General features: G+C 40.6%; 1 protein-coding gene across 14 annotated transcripts in view; it reads right to left on the reverse strand.

Moving 5' to 3' along the window:
• Positions 1-3537: 3537 nt before the first annotated feature.
• The window catches only part of LOC123768153 (uncharacterized), a 52699-nt gene continuing 31863 nt past the window's right edge, over positions 3538-24373 (reverse strand). For 5 of the 14 annotated variants that reach the window (XM_045758516.2, XM_045758520.2, XM_045758517.2 and 2 more), the window contains 15 exons: positions 22254-22349; positions 20956-21184; positions 19490-19587; positions 18749-18776; positions 18348-18501; positions 17491-17573; positions 15466-16722; positions 14374-14495; positions 13156-13320; positions 11257-11319; positions 6780-7651; positions 6116-6235; positions 5279-5462; positions 4581-4681; positions 3538-3750 (listed from right to left, as the gene is read on the reverse strand). In XM_045758516.2, the coding sequence (XP_045614472.2) occupies positions 3630-3750; positions 4581-4681; positions 5279-5462; positions 6116-6235; positions 6780-7651; positions 11257-11319; positions 13156-13320; positions 14374-14495; positions 15466-16722; positions 17491-17573; positions 18348-18501; positions 18749-18776; positions 19490-19587; positions 20956-21184; positions 22254-22349 (3693 nt within the window). In that variant the 3' untranslated portion in view covers positions 3538-3629. Of the gene's footprint in view, positions 3751-4580; positions 4682-5278; positions 5463-6115; positions 6282-6779; positions 7652-11256; positions 11320-13155; positions 13321-14373; positions 14496-15465; positions 16723-17490; positions 17574-18347; positions 18502-18660; positions 18777-19489; positions 19588-20955; positions 21185-22253; positions 22351-22433; positions 23186-24373 lie in introns of those variants that run through there. The other 9 variants (XM_069307025.1, XM_045758524.2, XM_069307026.1 and 6 more) reach the window with 7 other exon arrangements.

Here is a 24373-nt window from a genome sequence, read left to right on the forward strand (position 1 = left end):
TGGAGGCCAGGATGGTTGAAGGAATGATCCCATATGTCCTCTGCCAAGTCGTTGACATGTATTAGGAATAGAATGGGCCCCAGAATCGCTCCCTGCGGCTAGTAGCAGTATAAAGAGCCATAAGGTCTCGCTACATGCAGGCCAGCGTTCAATCCCCGACCATCCAAGTGGTTGGGCACCATTCTTTCCCTCCCCCGTCCCATCCCAAATCCTTATCCTGATCCCTTCCAAGTGCTATATAGTCGTAATGGTTTGGCGCTTCTCCTGATAGTTCCCTTCTCTTCGCTGAACTATACTTAGTTTTAGAAACAAATTATTTTTTTTACAGATACTGCATGACGAGTCTTTGCGATTACTGTCCAGCACGTTGCAGGAAATGCTGTAGTTATAGTGACACTGGTCTGTACCAGCTGATTGATTGATAAAGATTAAGCCACCCAAGAGGTGGCACGGGCATGAATAGCCCGTAATCTGTACCAGCTGAATGGATGCTCTTTTTGTATACAGTCATGTGTACGCCAATTGGATCGACAGCTGTAGAACACGTATACGTGGCCTGGCATGGTACAGATGTGGCAGATAGGGCTGCACCTGTCCTGTGCCTCACAGCTGTACTGTACCTAGCCACATCACACTGCAATCCACCGGCTGCCGGTGATGATAAATATTAAGCCACCCAAAGGGTGATTTTAAGTATTTACCTCCTTAAAATTTTCTTAGATTAAGGACCTTCCCGAAACGCTGCGCGTGCTAGTGGCTTTACAAGACTGTAATTACCATATTTGTATCCTCACATTCCTTATGTACATTCTTGTATATGCATAAATAAATAAATAAATAAATAAAGGGGGTCCATCTAATTACCGAAAGGTGGCACGGGCATGAATAGCCCGTTCGGACTGCTGGTATCAGGAGGATCTATATATGAGATGAGGCGGGAAGAATTCATCCAATACGTATACAGTACATTCCTAATTAAAAGGCATATAGGGATGGCGTAGGTAATCGAAGGTGGCTTGTACGCCTTGCCAGTGACGTCACAGCCACGTGCTGTACGTATATAACACGTGCACGCCATGCAGGGAATGTCAGTTCGAAAGGATGAGCTTTATCCGTGTTCTGGAGTACTTTTGGCGACAATAAGTTCTCACCAGAACAACCATTGAACTCTGCATATAATCTTAGTATGGGTAATCAGTATTATACTTGTTTAAAAAATGTTTTAAAGCACAATTAATAATGCCGTGCAAGATCATCTATAATCCAACTAAAAATCCAATTGGGCGTCTGACAGCTGGGTGGACAGTGCTTCGGATTCGTAGTCCTGAGGTTCCGGGTTCGATCCCTGGTGGAGCCGGAGACAAATAGGTAAAATGTTTCTTTCACCCTGATGCCCCTGTTACCTAGCAGTAAATAGGTACCTGGGAGTTATACAGTTGCTAAGGGCTGCTTCTTGGGGGTGTGTAACAAAAAGGAGGCCTGATCAAGGACCGGACCGCGGGGACGCTAAGCCCCGAAATCATCTCAAGATAACCTCAACATAACATTACACTCCAACGAAATGTAATTTTTGAAAATACAGTACATCTATTTCAAAATCTTACCGGAAGTTTATATGTGGTTAAGGACAATAGGTTAAAAAGCTGTAAATTCAAATAAATCCACATATAACCTCACAAATATATACTGTATAAAGAGCCATATGCTATTTCTTGCTCCATCTTCCGGCCCCTTATATATCTTCCCTACCGTTGGCCTTCCTCTTCTTCTTTCCCGAAATTCACTTAAATACACACTTCACTAGTCTATCATCCAGCATTAGTTCAACATTTCTGAACATGTAAAATTGAGACTTGCCATGTTGCTGGCTTCCTGTCCCCGTCGAGACCACTAGAGAAATATGTTAGCTCGGGCAAATTTTGGTATGCTCTCTTCAATCTTGCAATTTTGCAGTCTATGAATGTATGGGATATGATTAAATGTACAGTAAATAGCAGCTGCATCACATATGCCAATAACCTACTAGAGTTTTCCTCTATTTCTGTGTTTTTATATTTTGTTCCCAACTGTTAATGACAATATGCGGGACATTTATGGGTCATTCATTGCTTCATCCCTAGAATGTTTAACAACTGATTAGACTGAATTGTGACGAATGTAGTTTCTGGCTGTACACTGCAGCAGCGCACATTTTGGGCAAAAACTAGATCAGCCAAGTCACAATACCCAGCATCACAATTATCATAATTCCCATCACTGATTACTGACAGGAATTGGCACTCGGATCATCACTTATTAGCTTAAATACAGTAGAACCTCTGTAATCAAACTTAATTAGTTCCAGAAGGCTGTTCGAGTGCCGATCTGTTTGAGTACCAAATATTTTTTCCCATAAAGAATAATATAAATTAGAATAATACATTTCAGACCACAAAAAATACATATATGAATACAGATAAATGAAATGCAAATTTATTCTCACTTTACCTCTGCACTTAGTTGATGGTGTATGTGTAAGGTGGCGAGGCAGAGAAGGAGAGATATGTTATTGTTTGGCCGGGGAGGTTCCTATCATAAAACTTTAATTTTCCTTTTGGGGATCTTTCTCCTTCTGCTTCCCTCTTGAGACTCACTGGATGCTTTCCTTAAAAAAATACAAGCATACCAAACTCTGTAGCAAGAACAGACATACAGGCACAACTTTCATCTTTTGCTATGAGATTTTTTTCATCTCCATCATTGTTCAAACAATTTTTTGGGGGGCTCATTATTATCATCGCTTCATTATCAATCATCACTAATTGTTTCACTTAATTTTTTAGGTGCCATGTTAAGTTGTTTATGCTAAGAATATCAAAATTACAGAGAAGTTTAGTTAGGTTGTGCAATGAATGACAGCTACTGGTAAACTGGCTTGTCCATTATGCATGTATGTTTGAGTGCCAAGCAAATGGTTAACTACCGAGCACAAACATTGTGCAAGTGCCGATTTGCTCGAGTTGGGAGCCATTCGAGTACCAAAGTTCCGCTGTATAGTACTTCCCACGTAGACAGGTTGGTTTATATTCAAGACTTAAAATTCATCTTAAATTTTGCAGAACAGGAGATACCAAAACATGCTGATACTGCATAGAGTTTTGGCTACATAGTTTGCTATTTGGATAATTATTCTTGTTACTAATCATTTAATCAATGGGCAAAGCCTTTAAGTAAGTTTTGTAACCCCAAATCATTATTAATTACAAAAATCAAGTTAAGTCTTACTCTGAAATGGGGTTCAGTATTTTCATAACAGAAAACTTTGTCTAATCAAGTCCACTAATTACTCATTACTTACAGTAATTGCTGTAATAATGAAGGTTGTCATGCAGGCATATTCTTCTCCTTCTATTTTCCAGGAGAAAAGCTGATAACCGCTGTGACTGTTTTTATCATGCCCAACATATTGCAAAATCTTGTCACAACTAAGAGTTCCCTTAATGTATCCATACAGTTATCTCAGATTTTCTTTTGTATTATGGGAGAGTAAAAGACATCTTCCAATATTGAATAATTTATTACAAAGTTTTTCCATTAATGATCATTTTCTACTTACATTTGAGAACAGGTTACTTAGTTCTCTATTATTCTCAAGAAAATGATTCCTGGTGATATTGGAATGGTGCTCCTCTGGAAATTGAGGAAAGACAGTGTCGTCTCACTTGGTGTCGCATCTTTGCTGGACCACACGCAAACACTCCAACCTTATCCCTGAAGTAAGTTACATCAATATTATCTTCTTAAATCATTCTAAAATAAATATATAAAAATATACAGTACTGTATATGGATATACAGAACTGTATACTAATATACACTAATATTACGTATGTGCATTGCTGCTGTGGTTGACTGGTGGAGAGAGGCAGTGCTTCTTTATCCATGATGCTACATATGACTCATTGTGTCGGGGGACAGGAAGCCAGAGTGTATTCATAAATGTTAGGCTTATATCGAGGTCACCCCCCCCCCCAGGTCAAATTACTGACCCCACCCAGGATGCAATGCTACAACAAGCTGACTGACTCCTGAGTACAGTACCAATTTACTGCTAGGTGAACAGACACATTAGGTGAAAGGAAATGTGCCCAACCATTTCTGTCCCGCCCGGGATTCGAACCCGGAATTCTCGATTGTGCGTCGAGAACGAACCCGACTGTACAAAAATTAGTACAGTTTTTAGTACAGGGTTAGTACAGCCGGAAGAATTGGTCAAACATTGTAGGATATGCATTCTTTAAACTAGGCACCTGGACACAAGTCACTTTTTACTCCTGACCCAAAACTGGCTGAATGACTGTAGTCACTTTTTTGCAGGCGACTGATTATATTTTTTAGATTTCAACTCTCAAAGTTTTCTACCGATTCATATAAAGCCACGCGAAACAGCTGTGAAGATTTTTGCTGGAGTGTGATGGTGCTGATTCTATGTGATGTTAACGTTAATGTGGAAGATATGAAGAAAAGTACTAGCACTCTACAACATACTGTACATATAATGCAGTTTAAATGTAAATTTGGAAGAAAACATTAATAACATACCTTATGTATACCTGCTGCCATTCTCTAAACAAATGCTTCCAGACTGGTCGACCTTGAGTAATTCGCGGCAGCAAGCTGGGATGTTCTTTAGCAAACAAATCCTGCATAATTAGGGTAGCTAATTAATTATGCTGCTAATACCCATCCTTTAAGTGGTAATGAAAAAGATTACAAGTATATAATGGGCTCAGAAACTGAACCCCTGCATAACGGGGATTCATCCCTACTATGTATGTTGCGCCATCTTTACCAATGTACAGAATAGTCTCTCAATGCAGACTAATCCCCCAAATTTTTCAAAAGTTAGACTCTATAAATAGAAGGATACAAGAAGTTAGCATTTGTACTTATAAGCAAAGCAAGAGCAATATATAAAAGTGGAACATGTGAACAGCATTCATAAGTTATGTCACTAAGACAAAGGAATTAACCAGAGCACCAACATGGCAAATGATACTGCACAAACACTTTGCTTATTTTTTGTATTATACAGTATCACCAACAATGTTATAATTGGATCAGCTGTACCATACTGCTCAAGTTATCAATACTCAGCAGTGTGATGACATGTATTTATAATGTAAGCAAGATATCAATGGATATTACTTCATTTAAACAAGGTGATAAATTTGTCATACATGTAGATTTTCACAAAAAATGTACTAGATATGACAAGCAAATTAAGAGGCAAAATGTACCTCGAGTAATTGCGGTGGTGTTGGTGTGGTAACATGAAGGCGGAGTTCAAGACGGTCTTCAGTGTGGGCATCCCAGCAGTGAAGGAGAAGACTAGACAATAAAGGTGCCAAGGCCAAAAAGAGACGAGCATCCCTTACAACCCACACAACATGCACTCGCTCAGGCAATGGTGACTGGCAACACCTGAAATATAACATTTTTTGAAGAAAGCCTTTGTGCATTATGTTCAAGAAGAGAGAAAACATGTGTTGAATAGCAATACAAATAGTATACATGCATGTCAGTGTATACATCCACTGACATTTACATATTTCACAGGGAAGAAAGATAACTAACTTTGATGCTTTAGTCATTCATAGTCTAGGCAACAGTGCATTACTGGAGTACTTTATGTATACAGTTCACTCACATCCTCAGTTATGCTTCAGTATATATGTATCTACCATCTTGAGGTTATCTTAAGATGATTTCATGGGAGATTCACAGTTACTCAGTGTCAGGGGCAGGAAGTCTGTTGGGCTTAGTTAGCTTCCCAATACAATGTAACATTCAATATTAATTGACCTATTAATTTATGTCTTCTTATATCTACCATTCTAATTTTCACTTCCTATTACTTCATTATATTTTCATAAACCTTAAACACAAATTCTCCTTAGTTGAATGTAGGTGATTTACACAACACTCTTTCAGTAGTTCCTCTGGTCTCCTCAAAAACTTCACCAGGATAGTGGGATTATCCATTTCTTTTGCATTCATTATTTATGATTTACTGAATGCTTCTTTCTGTTAAAAGAAAATATAATGCAACAAAGCAATTTCAGTATTGTACTTACAAGATGTGCGAGAGGGTAGCGGCCAGAGGCGTGATGCCCACGCCACCTGCGGCACTAATTACCACAGGGTAATGTAGCATGCTTTCACTTGGGGAACTGAAGGGCCCATCCACATGCAACCTGCATAGACACATGTAACAATGGTAAGCTCATAACGTGTTGCAGTCTGAAAAGTTTATGGAAAGGAAGGTAATCATTATGTAACCAGCATTAAGTCGTCAAACTTCTACTTTATACAACATTATCACTATTAGTCATTACTAACATGCAGACCTAAAACATTCCCCACAACTCTTCCATACGAAGCTATTTTAAGAAATCCTTCACAGTATCATTCACTCCCCGACAGAATAAGACTGCATTGTAAATGTGATACAGTATTATACTAAAGACAGCAGAAATATCAAATGGATTAAAACAATTTTAATTATTTTAATATACAGAACAGTATATGATTTTGTATGCACGAGTATGATCAGGTTTCCTACATTTAATACCATTAACTATGCATCCAAGAAACATATCTAGATGTAAGCAACCTTTTATACTTCAACTAAGGTTGGTATACATATCCTGGTTTACTAGAATTAGTCACATACTGTACTGTAATCAAGTAATTCTATAACTAGTAAACATGATGCTGTCCAGCACTTGCGTCACTTGCCTCACGCATGGTTCTTCTGTAATGAAGATGCTGAAGCAGCTTTTATCTTTAGTTAAACCCCCATTTTCACTTTTATGAGACCACTTTTTTCTTGACCGAGACCTCTTCATTGAGTTCAAGGTTGAGTTAGGTTGTGCGTTAATAAATGTACTCGTGCGAGTGTTGGGTTGTAGATCAGCCGATTGCTTGTTGGGCTCTGCATTTGACATGCATTTTTCACAGGAGTCTTCAGTCCTCCCTGAACTTGTGCAGTGATTAGACAACTTTGAGTGTCTGTGAGATTTAGAATTTTGTGACATCCAATGCTTTGAGTATGGATGCAATCTCCTTGACTCTGAAGTTTTATAATGCCTGTTAGCACTCAATAGTGGTACATGTGAATTAAGCAAATTTAAATTCACTTTGTTAGACCCTGAGTGGGCATCATATTTTACATTTAATTTTGAATTTGAAGGATATATTGATTGATTTTTTAAATAAGAGATTTCTGTAATTTTCTGTTCACCAGGTGAAAATGAACAGTCTTTCAATTCATCCACAGTGGGCATACATGAATAAGCATGAGTATACTGAGTTAAATGAGAAAACATGGCATTTGTATGTGGATTTGAATGAGGAAATGAGGGAGAAAGCGAGTTTATGTGACTGAGCGAGAACTGACTAGACTGAATCAACGGACTAGATAGTGTTGCTGGACTAGACTGTGGAGATGTACTGCAGCACTGATGTTTCTCATTTTCTGCCCAGTGATTATTCAGCGACTTTGGACTGGAAACTCTAACAGGATGCAGGAGAGCTGCAACACGACTGCTCCAGTCTCCCCTCACACGCATGAAGATGGTGAAGGTGTTTGGGCAGTGCTGGGTCAGTGGCTGGAAAAGCAAATACAAAATTATTAAAACTTCAAAAAAATAAAATATTATGACTGTACATTAAGGCATTACTGTACATGAATTTCTCTGCCATAGAAAATTTGTAACAAAAAATCACAAATGTTTAATTTATTCAAATCAAAACACTAAGCAAAAAAATATTTTTTGTAAATGCATATACAGTACTGTACTGTAATACTTTCAAGTAATGTGTGATGATCAAAGCTTCTCTAAAGCACTGGTAATACAGTACAATCCTCTACTGTGTTAACGTGTGTGTCTTCCTTGTAGCATACATCAAGCTTGGAGTTATATGAAAAACAGCTTTTCAAGTGAATCATTCAGCTGCTCCATAGGGTACCTTACCTTGTGACCTTGCGATGATTTTGGGGCTCAACGTTCCCGCAGCCCAGTCCTCGACCAGGCCTCCTGCCTGGTAGGATACAGTGTCTGTAGGCAAGACTGTTGCATCCATAGGACAGATTCATGTACAGCCAGGCAGGATGATATTGTGATGCCAGTGTCAACAGGAACTTTCTACCGGAGTCCCTGCAGAACCATACTGCTGCTAGGGAGTTACTTAAGAACATTCAATTTAGACCACAATGACTGCAGGTGGTACACTCATAAAAACTTGAAGCCCATGTGAACAAATCCACAAGGGCCATGATGAGGATTCGAACTTATGCCCGGGATTATCCCAGACGCTGCCTTAGTTGACTAGGCCACGACATGGTAAAAGAATTGTAACGGGGAGTTCCACTGGCATTTGAGGAATTTGAGATTTCACACCTCATTAATGACTAAGGAGAGATTGCTTGAAAAATTTCCTGCAGCACCTACCTAGCCTCCTGTTTCCACTGCCTAGTTTCATTACCTTACATTTACTCAGGTTGAACCTTAGTAGCCATTTGTTGGATAGGCACTGTTGCAGTGCCTTAGTCAGTAAGTCATTCTACTAGGCTGCACATGATCCTTATCTTCTGGCATAGTGACTATTACCTTAGAGAACAGTTGAATGTGACAGCTTAGATATACTGTACTCTGAAATTAGCTTACCATATTCTGAAATACTGTAAAGAAGAAAGTAAATCTGGAAGATTAAGGTTCACCAAAACAACTTGTAATATCAGTACTGTACAGATATTACAAGTTCAATGTCACATTAAGACATACAATACTGTATGAGAAATTATACCAAATGCATGCATTTTGTGTGTGTGGTAGTATAAATCTTTTAGACTTGTATGGATGCAAAGCTTTTCTGACAACAGGTATTGCTGGCCATTTGTTCCATTTTCCAATCCAATGTAATCTTTAGCAGTATGCATTAATGCTTATTAATGTTTATTTTCTCTTTAGTAGAAAATTGGGTTCCATTAACGTCATAAATATTATATTTATGCCATAAATAGTATTCTTGCCATAAATATTATTTTTGTTATTCACCATCAGTGAGTTCCACTTTCTCATTTTCATGTATATATTCTATTAAAGTATGTTGACCAGACCACACACTAGAAGGTAAAGGGACGACGACGTTTCGGTCCATCCTGGACCATTCTCAAGTCAATTGTGATGAGGAAGTAGAGACAGACAATAAATAGGCAAGAGAGAGCTGAGGAGCAAAGAAAGGTGTAGTAGAGGAGATAGTAATAATAGTAAGAGCTGTGTGTGGTCTGGTCAACATACTTTAGCCACGTTATTGTGACTCATCGCCTGCATATTCTATTAAAATATTAACTTCTCACAAACCATGCAATTTAATCAACATGCAGTTTTGCATCCATAACCATTCTGCTACCTTCATCTGACCATGTTCTTTGTTCTCGCTTGTCTGTTATCGTGGTGTGAACCCCGCCCATGTTACAGTGTCACAAGCTGTTATGTTCACATGAAACTGGTGTTATAATGCCTCTCGTTATTGCCCATCAGTTACATTTGTGTGGCACAAATATATTTTCAGACTACGTGGGCCTCAAACTATTATTGATTTTATTAGAATCTACAAATTCTAATTTTAATTTTTTTCAACATAATGGAAAACTGTGTATTATCCAAGAATAGTTCTAATTTTAATTCTTGTTGTTATCTATCAGCTTGACAAGACACTCACCCAAGATTAGGAGTCATTAGTAAGCAGACCCATCATGCTCAGCAAGGTCAGGAAACTGCTGCAGTTGCAGTGTGTAGCCAAATTACCTAAGGGATGCAAGGCACTAGGGTTAATGGGCCAAGGTTAGTGTAGACACAGGTCACACAAGCTACAACACTACAGTTGATCACATCACGTCCAACAGGGTTGGGACCGAGAATTGTCGGTTACCGCAATAATTCAATAAAGTTGTGGGTATCCACACTTGCTTTCTATAAGAAAGAATGATACCCAAGCCAATGTTGCAGTTCCTCTTACTGTTAGATATAACCTGAGTATCATTTTAATAGATTGGAGTCTCGGAGTTTTTAATGAAAGGTTGTGCAGACATTGTCCCCACATTTCAGGATTAACAGCCTCCGAACATGGCATAAAATTTTTTGTCCTTAAATACAAACCTAAATAATTGTTAATGAATAAGATGTAAATGAGCAGCAGCAATCAACTAGACGGTGGTAATGATCTAGGCTCAGGTGTGGTGACTGAAGATGAGACTGTTCAGAGCATTAATGGCAACATCAAAAGTAGCAGGAACCTATAGCACCAACAGAACAATTCTGTGCAGTTTCCCTATCATAAGCAAAGATAATTTGATTAATTATGCTTCCAAAAGTGAAAATTCAATGCTTAAAAGATTATGTCCACACACACTTCAGGTGGGGCAAACAATTGCTCAACAAGGAGACCAATGAAAACTGAGACAGTTCAATATAGATACTGTGGTTATTTGGCAAGATCTGAATGCTTAGGACCTTCAACCACCAAAGCCTCAGCAACTGTAATTCTATCTTTCAGTCAAAACTGAGTTTGTCAAGAACCTGTACATAATTTTAGGGTTAAGTTAGTAAAAGTACAGAATTAAAGCCCTTCAGTTATCCAAGGTAAGCTGAAATTACAGATTCCAGGAGTGTGTGTTCTGATGACAAAGAATGGGAAAAATGCTTTGTAGAGCAGCAGGTGCAGTCAAGACGATGCTTCGTAGGATAGAAGGTGAGATAGAGACTACTGGGAACAACCCATGGCATTAGGGCATGTGGTTGGAAATTTTGCTATAACATTTTTTTGATACACGTTTTAAAATTATACAAACATCTGTCTGTAGGGAGATCCAAGCCCATTAAGAATCTTCTGTGTATTAATACACAAGTGTTTAAAGTATAAAGCTGATGCTCAACTGCGTCCTCGAGATGCGGCAAAGAGACCAAGAAACAAACAAAACAGTCCTGTTCAAACCATAAAGTATGTCTACCAGGGATCCATAAAAGCTGCGTGTGTGTGTGTACACAAAGTGTGCAAAAAATAGAGATGGGTTCTCACGTGGAGACCATGTACTATTATGCCATTCATAACAAACTTCTAAAACAATACTATAAACATTTTATTCAAATATTAGTGAAAAATGAGGAGTTTTTCAGGACACCAGAGAACACAAAATGAATAGAATACTCACCGAGGTTACGGTGTATGGGTGCCACTCAAACCTTGACACTGCCGGGCACTGCACCAACACATACTAGTGGAAAATAAAAGGATGCATCAGAAAATGTACAGGTGATCTGTGGTAATTGTGCGAGGGCAATGCAGTATTTTTCTACCAGCATAAATGGCACTAGATAAAAACAAATACCTGGTCTTTACAAAAGTGTGAATAATTGCGAAATATGGCTTTCTCAATCAGGTAATTTACGTAAGTAACAGACACCTCAAACCTGAGCTGGACACACAAATTCTCTCTGTTAAGGCACTGTATATTATGACATGCTACACAGATCTCAAATGATAAAAATTTACTTTACAATGACTATTCACTAATACTGTACTTAAAATTACATTACAAAAACATCTCAAGAGAGTGGTCCACTTCAACAAGGACTAGGGATACTGTAAAAAGACTAAGTCAACAAACTAACACTTAACAAGTTACTTTACTCTGGATTCTGTAATCCATCAAGAATTCACACAGTCACTATAATTCATAGTTTAATATACTTTCATGATTAACATACTTTAAGTATCAACATAAGGCAATTTCAAATGACAAAGAATAACAATGCACAGGACACATGCTACAGGGAGTGACCCAAGACATGTTCAATAACAGATAAAAGGATGGAAAACATGCACATTTGCCAGCCATCATTGGGCTATAAAATCATCATAAATCCTACACCAGACTAAGGAACAATTACCACTATGTAAAAGTTTATACTCATCTAAAGAGGGTAAGATTTTTGAGTGCCACACTGATGTCGGAGAGCTTAACCTAGCATGACCGCAAACTAATAGTTAACGAGCCACTGGCAAGCTTTTTCCTCATCCGTCAGTGTTCCAAAATTATTTTCTTTTCAAATCATATTCCCTATCTTATTTCTTATTTTGTCTCATTGAGCTCTGAACTGGTTTTCTACATTTAACACTGATTTTACAACATGTTTTCCAGTCACAGAATATACCTGGGATTGGTTCATTGCCAGTTATTTTCCCCTTCAAACCACCACAATTTCAACTGTTCACTGTCAGCTATCAACACTGTTTCCCATATGCCTTGCCAAAAAGACCCCTTCCTTACAATTGATTTGTCATTACCCTTTTATAAACTACAGCAACTATGAACTTAGTGTCATTACTTACAAAATATCATGAGCTCATTTTTTGGCTCCAGTTGTCAAGCAAAAAGAGAAGGCTTGTAGGGAAGGTATGCAGAAGAGAGAACTTGTAGGGAAATGGTCGACATACTGTATCAAATTTTAAGCTAAAGTGAAATGCTATTTTCTTAGCAAGGCACTCGGGTGCTTCCTAAGGGGAAGATTACAGAAAGGTCTCACCATATATGATGTCACTGTCCATCACGACGGTGACATCCTTCACTGCTGTATCGGGGATCTTTTCAAATATTCCCATTGGGTCATTCTAATACTAGGGACACACTGTAGAAAAGCTTAATCCTATCGAGAATGACTACAGAAAGTTCGCTCAAACACTCGCAAGCATTTCTCGGGCCAAGTTGGCGTAAAATACACAACCAAGTAGTGCTCTCTCAAACTGCTATATAATGACACAACCCGTCCTCTCGAGCACTCACAGCATCACTAAATTGATGTACTAAATTGCCTGAACCTAACCTAACAGAGGACCCACAAATAGAAAATGGAACATCACATTAATTTGGCAGCTGCTATGATTTTTAGTACATCAGTTTTTAGCCTTGGGGGGGTTTATATGTCAAAATGCAATGTACTAGTCGAGAGGATGGATTGAATGACAACCAAGGGAATGGGAAATAATCTCACAACTACAATACAATAAATTAGTAAGAGTACAGAGAATAACTGGTGAGCTGAGAGGTTACCTGGCCAGGAGTGCAGGAAAAGCCAGACTGTCTAAGAGTAAGCTGCACAACATCACAAGGATATCGCACCACACTAATGATGTGCACGCTCTCGCGCCGCCTCCACAGCCGCACTGCCCAGTCAGCTGCCCATACTGCCAGAGCTACTGTAACCCATATCCAAGTCTGGTCAAATGAGAAATGGATAGATCCACTGTAAAACTAGAATAAGCAAAGCTGATGAGGTAAGATAGTTTATATTTTTGTCCATTACATGATGAATGTGATCAATGGTTTATAACCAAATTAAACTGTGACAGATCCAAGAATTTCTGAGAGTTTCGATAAAATATTTGAAAAATGGTTACTAACACAGGTTTAGTTAATTCTAGAAAGAAACCCCAATTAGAATGGACGATTTGTCTTCTAATTGTGGTAAGTGGTGGACGATTTGAATGGTGAAGTAGGAGTATGTCCTGCTAATGGTGAAGTAGGAGTATGTCCTGCTAATGGTGAAGTAGGAGTATGCCCTGCTAATGGTGAAGTAGGAGAATGGTCAAGTAGGCATTACCATAGCAAGCCTGTTGCCCCATTGTAGGCAGTGCACATTCATATCCAACCTCTCTTCCCCATGTATTTGTTGAGCCTTTTTTTAAAACAAGTTTATACATTTTCGTCAAAGATCTTGGCCAGCAACCTTTTCCACTTGTCTACCATCATGTTGCCAAACCCATACTCCTCCCATGTCCTTCCTGAATCTCAGCTTCTCCAGCTGACAGCCATTGTTACAGGTTCTGACCTGGTCTGAGAGTTTCAGTGCCTTGCTCATATTTCCCCTGTTGATACCCCCTCATCCACTTGAAGACCGTGAGCATGTTTCATTTCACCCTGCTCCTTTTATTCATTTCCAGGGAGTGTGGGTCGAGGTCTTTTAACGTTTCCATTTATGGGAGGTTCCAAATAGCAAGGATCAGTCGCTGAATTACGATTTTCCGACATGAATTCAAGGATCTTACGCTGAATTTTCTCGAGGTAATTGATAACTACTGATCAAATGATAGTGCCATGTATGATAAGATTCAATGAAAAATGAGTGACCATGCTCCAAAAAGATACAAGATGTGAAACAGTAAAGAACTGGTCATGGAGTACAAAAGGAGAGTTTATACTATAGTGACCTTTGGCAAAAGAGCATGAACAAATCAATCTTGGTAATGATCTATGCCTTATGCTGCATACCTGCGAATTAATGGAGCCAAACACTGGTGCTTTGAGACACATCCTATGCTTCTTGCTAAACTTTTGAGATCTCCTTATTTCTCCCCAATTTGCTGTTCTCCTTCCTGACTCCTCAGAAGTCTCTACAATTACCAGATGTTAAATGTCATAAATGCAGTCATATCAACTACTGTATATAAATCATAATTACACAGTGCGAGTATGCCATAGTGATAAATGGTATTATAAATTTAAGAAATCGACAAGCTATTGTAAATTATAAGTACATACTGTAACGTAAGTGTTAAGAGCAGACCTTAGTTTGAATTGTACAGTATTAGTATTAATAAATAAATAAAAATAGGATACTGGCACTAGTTTAACAAGGTAGAAGCATCAATATAATAAGCAAGCACAATGCTCCATACCATAACTTGCTTAATTATGATTATTACAACATTTTATGAATATACAATACAGGTACATTATTATAAATACAGTATAAAATATATATTTAAAAAGAGGCTGTTTCATCCAATTGTATCTACATGACTTAGTCATACAAGCACTTGACAATTGTAAATAGAAACCTCATCTATATCTGTAAGAAGGAATGTCTGTCCAAAGTTGGAAACCAGATGTTTGGGGTTAGCCTCACCCAACTTTGCAGTGGGAAGGGTCAGGAATACAGGATGGACATAGGTTGGTAGGGGTTGCCAGAATTCAAGAGGGTACAGCGTGTCATGGTCATATGCTGACCCCCCTTGACTGATTTTGGCACTGCCTGCCAACTGCATATGGCTAAATATTTGAAAAATACAAAGATATGAAGCAAAATGTAATCCAAGAAGTATATAAATACAAATTTTCAATAATTATGAACTCATGAGATTAGTGCACAATATCTGTGCAAGAAACACCTAAACAATTTTGTTGTGCAAATCTCATGCTTTAATTTGTATTCGGGCAAACCAATCCTTGCACCATGTGAATTAATGTTGTTACACACAAATATGCATTTGTGTGAATTGGCATTCTCCAAACTCTTGCCGATCAAGGGCCACATGTAGTGTTCATGACACGATGTACAAGTTATTAATCAAGTCAACATACCTTTGTCAACAAAACGTTGAGTGTGAAGTTTAGTGCTAGGATGCTTCATATTGGAGGCAGACTTGAAGTTATTATGAGCAGCACTATGTTCACTGTAGTCATAATTTGAGTTAGCTTTAACATAGCCACTGTCAGATTCAGAAGCTGAGCCCTTATTATGAGGGCCTACTTCTGAATTGCTATATCCAGAGTCAGAATCATGGAAGCTATAATCTAAATCAGAGCCTATATAGTCATTTTCTGATTCAGATGCAGGGCTTCCAATATGTGGATCTGGCTCAGGATACCCATATTCTGAATCAGGTTCACTGTAGTGATAGTCTGAATCAGGCCCAGGACTTCCAATATGTGGATCTGGCTCAGGATAGCCATATTCTGAATCAGGTTCACTGTAGTGATAGTCTGAATCAGGCCCAGGACTTCCAATATGTGGATCTGGCTCAGGATAGCCATATTCTGAATCAGGTTCACTGTAGTGATAGTCTGAATCAGGCCCAGGACTTCCGATATGTGGATCTGGCTCAGGATAGCCATATTCTGGACCAGGTTCACTGTAACGATAGTCTGAATCAGGCCCAGGACTTCCGATATGTGGATCTGGCTCAGGATAGCCATATTCTGGACCAGGTTCACTGTAACGATAGTCTGAATCAGGCCCAGGACTTCCAATATGTGGATCTGGCTCAGGATAGCCATATTCTGAATCAGGTTCACTGTAGTGATAGTCTGAATCAGGCCCAGGACTTCCAATATGTGGATCTGGCTCAGGATAGCCATATTCTGAATCAGGTTCACTGTAGTGATAGTCTGAATCAGGCCCAGGACTTCCGATATGTGGATCTGGCTCAGGATAGCCATATTCTGGACCAGGTTCACTGTAACGATAGTCTGAATCAGGCCCAGGACTTCCGATATGTGGATCTGGCTCAGGATAGCCATATTCTGGACCAGGTTCACTGTAACGATAGTCTGAATCAGGCCCAGGACTTCCGATATGTGGATCTGGCTCAGGATAGCCATATTCTGGACCAGGTTCACTGTAACGATAGTCTGAATCAGGCCCAGGGCTTCCAATATGTGGATCTGGCTCAGGATAGCCATATTCTGAATCGGGTTCAGGATACATGGTCTCTGTGTGGGAAGTTTGGTTTTGATTGTTGTGCTCCAAGACGTGGTAGCTAATTCTACTTTTCTCTTGACTCTTAAGGTTGTAGTCCAGGTTTGTGTAATTAGCCGCACGACTAGGCTCGGGAAACCCTGGAAACAAAATAAATCTTTGAAAACATCCTTTAGGTCAATAATATGAAAAACATTCATGAACATAAAATAAGAAGGAAGTTAAAAGATCATATTACACTTCTGTAATGATATCATCTACCTTATATAGCATTATATTACAGTATACAGTATAATAATTAGCTTTTGTATCTGGCATTGCTCAGGTGATAGGGGCCACATCTACACTACACATGAAGTGCAATGTAATGGAAATGAAAGGTCCCAAAATGTGAACTGATACAGATGTAAATAAAAGGTGTACTTCTCTCAACCAGTTTAAAAAAAAAACTAAGAAATACCTTGAGGTTCTTCCGGGGCTTAGTGTCCCTGCAGCCCGGTCGTCAACCAGGCCTCCTGGTTGCTGGAGGCCTGGTCGACAATAAGTAATTGATATCTCGTAACAAATTTCACTCACATTTTTCATTCTTCACTTCAGTCTTCACTGTAACCATCTTCACTGCACCTAACCTTCATCACTATAACCACCTTCACTACCCAGGCATTGTCAGGTACCCCATATAGGCAGTGTATAGATTTTCAGGGGGTACTAACACTTCACCATGTTGAACATAATATACTCTATGAAAATAAAGATGGAGTCTGGAACGTTGGTGTCAAAGGGGAACTTAGGAGGCATCCCCAATTCCCCTATGACCATTCCTCAACAATCACCAGTCACCCTACAAAGTTGAGTGAGGCTAGCTATAGGATTATTTAGTAAAAAATAAAAATTTAGCTACTACGTACCTTCCGCTTTAGTGTGAACGTCTCTATACATGTGACACCCTGGGATGTGGCCATGAAGGTTCTTCTGCTCCTTCAGAACACCACTGTTGGTAAAGATCTCCAGTAATTATATGGTTTATGAAAATAAACAAAAGTGATTAACATTTCAGATATCTCTTCAAACAATAATAGCTTGATTAAATATTTGATTTTCACCTTATTTTGTATGCACACCAACACTGAATTGCCCAAGAGCAGGAAGTGAAGTGTCTAATTCTGATTTATTTAGTGTATGAGAAGTGATGATTTACCCCCAGGATTACATTTCTTCAGCATTCCTGAGAATCACACTAATAAATACATTAAAGGAGCTATTTTTCATCTCATGTATCCTAGAACAAAGCCTGAATAGGAGGAGTAAAAGAACCTCAACTTACAGTACAGTATATAAATAAACTGCCTCACATTAAGCAGTGCATAAATTTTGTGTTTAAGTTAAGAGTTCACTACACATTATTTATATTGTAAATCATACATTAGTAAAGATGAAATATACAGTTATCAAGACAAAACAATTAGGCTCTCTTCTATTGTTTTTATTTGACAGATTAGACGTGAAATTCCTGTGCATCAAGGTACAGTACTGGTACTAAAATTTACAAATTTGTTTACATGCAGAATGTTAAATTAGACCAAAAATATTACACAGAACTCAACACTAAATATGTAGAGTAGATGAATGCTTTTTTTGTAATATTCTTGATTATTCCTTCTTTCAAACCACTTCACCCTTGAAAAAGCCCTATAATTTAAGATGATTCAGAGCTGCAATGGAAGAAATCTGGGGCTCATGATGGTATTAAATGAACATTGCAGACCTGATTGGATGGATTATAAGCAGGAGGAGGAAGAGGAGACCGAGGTGGTGCGTGTAGAAGAAGACATCATAGTTTCTTCTTCGTGCCCAGCGGGTGGAAGTGATCACAAGAACAGCCAGTATTATCATCATCGCTGCTCCTGTTATGCCTGGAACTGTTTCATGCAATCAACACACATTGTTTGAACTGTACTAAATCATTTTTCATCACCAAATGATAATAGTGTTCTGTACTATATATCACAATTGAATAAATATATGTGATCAGTTTTCCTACTTTATGCTAATTGCAATACAGTACATAAAATGACAACCTTTATAGGGACCATTCAGCAGGGACAAAGCTGTTTGAAAACTTTTTGAAATTTCAGAAGAGGGATACAGTTGACGCTGAGAGCCTACCTGTTGCCACGAAGACTCGCAGAGGGCTCTGGGAAAGCACAATGTACATTAGCATTGACTGATGGAGCTGGTGCATAATTTTGAATGAAAATAATACTATGTAATAGTAGTGTAGTATTAAAAGGCTAAATAGCTCATTCTACCTGGGACAAGAAGTAGATATGTCTTTCACAGTGATCAACAGCTGAAAATTTAAAAGTACAGTACAGTATAAATAAAAGGAACATTATTTTAGAAATACAACATTGCACAGTAATTAACTGTTCATTTCCAGAGTTAAGTCTTATAAAGTAATAAACTCCAACAAAATAAATATAAAAATGGAAGACTTTATGGAGATAAGAGATATGTTTAGACCAGCAGACAATGATAGAAAATTCCCTGCAGAGCAAGGAATCTGCAGGTCTGCTGCCCCATGAGCATGTTATGTGCTTGTGCTCAATAACTCATTACACTATACTGTCCAACAGATCCCCAACTCTGTCCATTGAGGAGACAGGTAAATGTTTATACTGTACCTGTATATATGTTCTTTAGAGTTGTATAAATGAATGAATACTTCTGTGGCATAAAATGAAAACACTTACACCCAGTGGCATACTACCCGGTGACCTCCCTACCCGGTGACCTTCCCACCCGGTGACCTCTCACCTGGTGACCTTCCCACCCTGTGACCTCCCACCTGGTGACCTCCCTCCAACAGGTAGACAAGTGAACATGGCCATTGACACACACACTCACCTCACCCCTGTAGGTTGCTAGGTTGAGGTCAGGGTAGTGGCTGCTGTAGTAACGGGAGAAGTTGACAGCATTTGACAGATGGGCTCCTGTGTGCACTACTGTAACACAAAGGTACACCACATGTGTAATTAGGTACACAACATGTCTAAATTCAAACATTGGATGTGTTGCTGGTTTAAACAAAATATCAAATGCACCACAAACCAAGCCTTTTGTGTGCCTTTTGAAATGCAACTTTTTCATGTAATCCTTTCAAAGCTTAATTCTTTCCAGATTTTGGCTAAATACATGTCTACTGTTTCATCTCACAGTACTGTACTTGCTCTTGTGTTCCAACTCACATTACATAAGAACAGGTCTACTGGCCTATAAGAGGCAGTTCTTATTTATTTCCATCTAAACTCATTCGCATGTCTAACCTTTGCTTCAAATAAGTAATTCCCCACCTATTTTTTTGCAGTATCCTATTTCTTATTTTCATCATTTATATATACTGTACTGATTTCTTAGCTGACGCTCCCTATTTCAACATTCTCCAGCTGATATCATTTAACGTTAATCATTTGGGACCATAGAAACTTGCAGCATTAACCCTCATTTTGCATCTATTATAAATGTATACCTAAATTCTCTTCTAACCATTTTTGAGTCTTCTTAGTTTCCCTCTCTATTATTGTATGGCTGACAAATGTGCTAGTGTTGCTCATCTATCTTGTTGAGATGAGATGAGCAACGTTTCGCTCATCTATCGCTTCGTTTATCTATGGTAAAGAAGAGAGCCCAGGACAGAGCCCTGAGGCACTCCGCTTACAACAGTTTCCCCCCACTCTTACTAGGCTCCATTACGTGTTTTTCCCTAATTTCCCCTCCCCCACTCTCACAATGGTCCCCTCTCTCTCACACTGGTCTCCCCCCTCTCCCTAACACCCTCCCCCCCCCCCAATATGCATGAGGAGGTGACCCCAAAGCGCCCTCTGGGGTGACCTGCTGCCCCCTATAACTGGGTCACGTCATTCACAAGCTAATGTGGCGTGATAGGCATCATAATTATATGAGCAGCCTGAAACATCCTCTTCCTCACCAGAACGGATCAGGCCAGCGCTCCCTACGTCACACCCTCTCTCCCCCCCACACACACACACACATCCTCTCCCACACACACACATCCTCTCCCACATACACCCACATGCTCTCTCCCACACACACAATAAACACCCTTTAAATAGTAAAATAGTAATCACACACACCCTTTCACACATTCTTACAGACTTGGGGGACCTTATACCCAATATGCAGCCTTCTCCAGTGTCACTATAGCCATGTTTAACATCTTCCCCTTCACTCTTTCCCTCCTCCTTTCACCCCCTCCCTCTTCAATAATTTCCGTCCCCTCCAATCTTCCCACCCAATCCCCCCTCTCCATCATCCTCCTCCGATCCCTTCCTCCTTCTGTCCTCTGTCTTCACCTGCACTAATGACAACGGTGGCGGCGACCACGAGGTGGGTCGTCTTGGCGGCGGGGGCGGGTAGGGTGGCGGGTAGGGCGGGTGGGCGGCGGTGTGGGCGGGCGAGGGCGGCGGCCAGGGTGGTGGCCAGAGCTCGACACATGGGCAGCACCAAGAAGCAGCAGGACAGGTTGAGCACAGCCGCTGAGCCCCTCGACACACACAGGCCAAGCTGGAGGCACAGACCACACTATATGCCTTCAAAAATTAGAATTTGAATTTGAATTCAAATTTGATGGCCTAAGGGTTTGGTAAGAGGATAAGAAATCAGAAAATAGGATATAACCAAGTTACACACTGTTACCACACTGTTTTGACTGTTACCGCCGGAGGAGGCTAGTTTATTGTGCACCCCATACTCATCCTGTGAGCGATATAGCGCCAAAGGGATTCTAGAGGGCACAAAAGGTCTTTATCAGACCCTAACGGAGATTATTACATAAACAATTTCATCTATCCTTCACCCCTTATAATTATAATGCCAGCTAGTAACAGAGAATGTTCTATTTCAAGAGCTATATATTTACAGCGACGTTTTGGTCCGTCCATTATGAAATCGACTTGAGAATGGTCCAGGACGGACCGAAACGTCGTCGTCCCGTCACCTTCTGGAGTGTGTTCTGGTCACATCTTCAGCCACGTTATTGTGACTCTTCGTCTGCATCAGGAAATAGGATGGGGGATGATATGTGAGTGGGATGAAAAGTGTAGCGGCCTATCCACCTTGGGCCAGATTCACGAAGCAGTTACGCAAGCAGGAATCTGCTTGGGACCATCCCGACTTTAATATCAGGTTCCCCAGTTTGCCTTTGACCATCATAATTAGACAGGTGTTCTGACTTCAGTGCTCTTTAACCCCTAGTCTGGTTGTCTCCAGCTAGTGCCAAGGACAGACATTACAGGGCAGGGATTCCATCTCATGTAGGTCATCGAATACGTTATAGAACTGATGAGTTAGCTAAGGAACCTACCTTCAGAGTTGATCATGACTTTATGACCTATGAGGATACTGACAACAATAGTAGACCAGAAACTAGATGGGCATGGGGTACAATACAGCTCACAGGATGAGTATGGGGTACAATACAGCTCATAGGACGTGTATGGGGTACAATACAGGTCACAGGATGAGTATGGGGTACAATACAGCTCACAGGACGTGTATGGGGTACAATACAGCCCACAGGACGTGTATGGGGTACAATACAGCCCACAGGATGGGTATGGGGTACACAGTAACAGAAGACAACAGTACTAACCCCAAGCATGCGTCTGGTGTAGTAGTATTGGGGCAGCATCTTGTAGCGGAAGTAGTCGACATAGAAGACCCCGGCACACGCCCCAGTCCACACCACCTGCCGACCGACACAACACTCTTAATACCTTCATGTACACTCTCTTATATATAGTGAAGATATGAACACAGATACAGTAATTACCTTAAGTGAAACTAGTAATCCTAGGCTTTCTTGGTAGACCTGCTTCCCTCTGAAAATGGAAAACACTCTCTCCTGGTTCGAGCCCCAAAGAACCACCACCACTGAGCCACCACGCCCAGGACCACGGTGGTGGGCGTGGTGGTGGACGTGGTCTGCAGTTTCAAGTGTAGGTATGATAGAGCCCAATAGGCTCAGGAATTTATACACCAGTTGATTGATGGTCAAGAGGCGGGACTAAAGAGCCGAAGCTCAATCCCCGCAAGCACAATTAGGTTAATACCAAGTGGGCAGTCACCAACCCCCCCACTAAGTGGGTACAGTCCCCCCCTCCCCCCACTAAGTGGGTACACCCACCACACAAAAGGGGGCAACTTTCCTAACCAAGTGGGGGGGGGGGCACAATCACCCCCTCACCAACGGGGGCACAGTCACGCCCCCTGGCCAAAGGGGGGCAAGGCAGGATGAAGGCCGAGCTACATAAGGCTTCACAATTTGGCAGGATAATAGTGCATGTGGCGAGTCCCTTGTATGGTGCGGTGACCGCCACGGAGACCCCTGCCCCCCCCCCCTCCTGAAGGGGGGGAGGGGTGCCCTCATGCCCCCCCCCCCCACATTATGGATACACAGTATAAACAAAACAAGACTATGGGCGCCAGTAGTCCTGCTCGGCCTCTCCACCGTTCACAACGTCACTAAACTGATGTACTACTACATTACCTAACCTGACAGAAGATGAACAAATCCACAAGGGCCGTGACGAGGATTCGAACCTGCGTCCGGGAACATCCCGGACGCAGGTTCGAATCCTCGTCACGGCCCTTGTGGATTTGTTCATTTGATGCATCACGTTAGTGTGATCTCTGTGTGTGCTGAGAGAAGATCCGGGCACAGAAAACGGGACATCACGTCAATTTTGCGAGCCGCTATGATTGTTAATACATCAGTTCTTGGCCTTAAGGGATATATATATATACGTCAAAATGCGATGTACAATTTGAGAGAACTGGTTGAGTAGTGACCTTGTGTGACCTGTTACTCTCCTCCCTCCAGTCTCTGTTTCCTGGCAGGTAGGTATTCCCTCCAGCAGCTCACAATGTTCTTTCTCAACTGGATGCACCAACCAACTGTGTGAAACAGGGTCAAAGAAATGCTGGCAATGCAGAGTATCTTGAGATGAGATGATTTCGGGATTTAGTGTCCCCGCGGCCCGGTCCTTGACCAGGCCTCCACAAGTAATAGAGTAATGAAGTAATAGAGAGAGCTGCTATATATATCGCCTCGTTGCTCTGTTGTTAGCCTTGACCTCATGGCTTCCTTGCTGCTCCTATTCTCACCTAGTTGTGCTTGCGGGGGTTGAGCTCTGGCTCTTTGGTCCCTCCTCTCAACCGTCAATCAACTGGTGTACAGGTTCCTGAGCCTATTGGGCTCTATCATATCTACATTTGAAACTGTGTATGGAGTCAGCCTCCACCACATCACTGCCTAATGCATTCCACTTGTTAACTACTCTGACACTGAAAAAGTTCTTTCTAATGTCCTGTGTGGCTCATGTGGGTACTCAGTTTCCACCTGTCCCCTTGTTCGTGTTCCACCCGTGCTAAAGAGTTTGTCTTTGTCCACCCTGTCAATGCCCCTGAGAACTTTGTAGGTTGTTATCATGTCTCCCCTTACTCTTCTGTTTTCCAGGGATGTGAGGTTCAGCTGTGTCTGTGATCCTTGGACCATTATCATGTTATAGCCCTATGTTCGTCCTCTTCAGTGGTGTGAGTGGTAGTTTATTGTGCACCCCTCCCCCCCCCTTGCCCCCCCTGTTGAGGACCTATTGTAACACTGTAAAAGTGTTTGGGTTAGTTTATTTAAAATATATATAGAATATGAGTCACAGACAGGGATTTGGAAAGGCGCCAGTTGTCTGCCTGAGATCTCACACCTCAAAGCGT

Source organism: Procambarus clarkii, chromosome 59 (assembly GCF_040958095.1).
Source record: "Procambarus clarkii isolate CNS0578487 chromosome 59, FALCON_Pclarkii_2.0, whole genome shotgun sequence".
Lineage (NCBI taxonomy): Eukaryota > Metazoa > Arthropoda > Malacostraca > Decapoda > Cambaridae > Procambarus > Procambarus clarkii.